General features: G+C 41.0%; 1 protein-coding gene across 1 annotated transcript; it reads right to left on the bottom strand.

Moving 5' to 3' along the window:
- Window positions 1–229: 229 nt before the first annotated feature.
- Window positions 230–961, bottom strand: LOC120164217 (ethylene-responsive transcription factor 13-like). The gene has a single exon (XM_039173976.1). It carries the CDS (start codon window positions 933–935, stop codon window positions 330–332), a length of 606 nt encoding a protein of 201 aa, XP_039029907.1. The 5' UTR covers window positions 936–961; the 3' UTR covers window positions 230–329.
- Between the last annotated feature and the right edge of the window lie 579 nt (window positions 962–1,540).

Below are 1,540 nucleotides of genomic sequence, written 5' to 3' on the forward strand. Positions count from 1 at the left end.
GTCATATATTGAGGACATATGATGCAATTAACTCAATAAAATCTAGAAACAACAATAAAATAAAAGCTGAACACAATGTATTTGAAATGATAATAAAATTAGATTAATTGCGAAAACATGAAGCCTTCCTCTATTCATGTGATATAATTCAATTTCAAATCAATTACATTTCCACGCCCGTAATTATTATTTTTTAGGAATTCTCCGGCTATAAGACTTGATTGCCTTAATGACATTTCATGCTTTGAAAAGTGAAAGCAAATTAATCAGATAAAATTAAATGATATACCGCCATCGGATTCGCATCAGCCACCAAGCCATTAGTTAATTCACTTATTTCTTGGCATCGGTGTAGTCGAGCTACTGCTATCCCCGGCGGAAAATGATAAAAAAGACGACGGCTCAGGTGACGAGCGACGCCGTGGACCCACTCTTACGGGTTCTATGCTACCTGAGCCAATCAAGTGAGGGAAATTGAGCTTAGCTTTTGATCCACGGATCTTGAAAGCGGCTTTGTCGTAAGCCAAAGCAGCATCTTCAGCCGTTTCGTAAGTTCCTAACCAAACCCTCAATCCTTTCTTCTCGGGATCCCTTATCTCCGCCGCGTACTTTCCCCACGGTCTCCTCCTCACTCCCCTGTACTGCAACCTTTTTTCACTCACCTCCTGCGGCGGCGTATCCACTTTTCCAGGCGGAGGACACGCAAAGCTAAATTCATCGTCAATGTCTAACGGTAGAGTGGAATTCTTGAGGAGAAGGCTGGTGAAGCTGGAAGTAGTTCCACCATGTAAAGGTGGTGGCCGGTCGAAGGAGACGACGTCGTCTAAAGAAGTGAAAGAAGATTCAAAATCATCAGCAAGAATACGGTGGCTAATAGAGTCCAAGAGGGCGAGATCTTCGGATGCTGAACTACTCTCGGGCTTATCAGCGGACATATTTTCCGTCAACAGTAAGAAACCAAGGGAATTAAACAAGCAAGTGATTTGTTTAATGGGAGGCCGATGAAGAAGAGTTGTTGTTTGTTGATATTGATAGACCTGAACCTAAAGCTGGCAAAAGCTTATATCCGGTGAAAAGGGAATGTCTCGCACTTTCTGTTTCTTCGAAGCTTCCATCTTTATTTATAATAACATCATTCCAGCACGCGCTTATTATTTTAGAATTTGTTAGCTTATAAAATTGAGCTACCACCTTATTGTCTTTACTTCCAACGACGAAGCCAGGTCGAAGGGGGCCGAGTAAAGTATCTCCACCGCTATAGCCCTATTACCCAGGAAAACAACCTTAGCTGCTCCATTGGAGGTTATGCAAATGACTTCATCGACACCTGGAGACCAGTTTCGGATTTTCTACCTACTTAAACATCGGTGTTACAACCTTTTATTTCCCATGGGGAGGAAAATTGTGTTAAAAGTTATCATGGTCGGTTAATCTTCTAGATGGCAGCCAACTACTTTGATTTAATTCAAAGATGGTTGTATTTTGTTGAAAAAAAGGGATAATTACAACATTTTAATCATTAAAACTTTAGGGTATTTAC

Source organism: Hibiscus syriacus, unplaced genomic scaffold, assembly GCF_006381635.1.
Source record: "Hibiscus syriacus cultivar Baekdansim isolate YM2019G1 unplaced genomic scaffold, ASM638163v2 tig00111506_pilon, whole genome shotgun sequence".
Classification (NCBI taxonomy): Eukaryota; Viridiplantae; Streptophyta; class Magnoliopsida; order Malvales; family Malvaceae; genus Hibiscus; species Hibiscus syriacus.

Excerpts from the sequence above, each read along its gene's own strand:
- LOC120164217 (XM_039173976.1), bottom strand. The coding sequence starts at position 935 with ATGTCCGCTGATAAGCCCGAGAGTAGTTCAGCATCCGAAGATCTCGCC.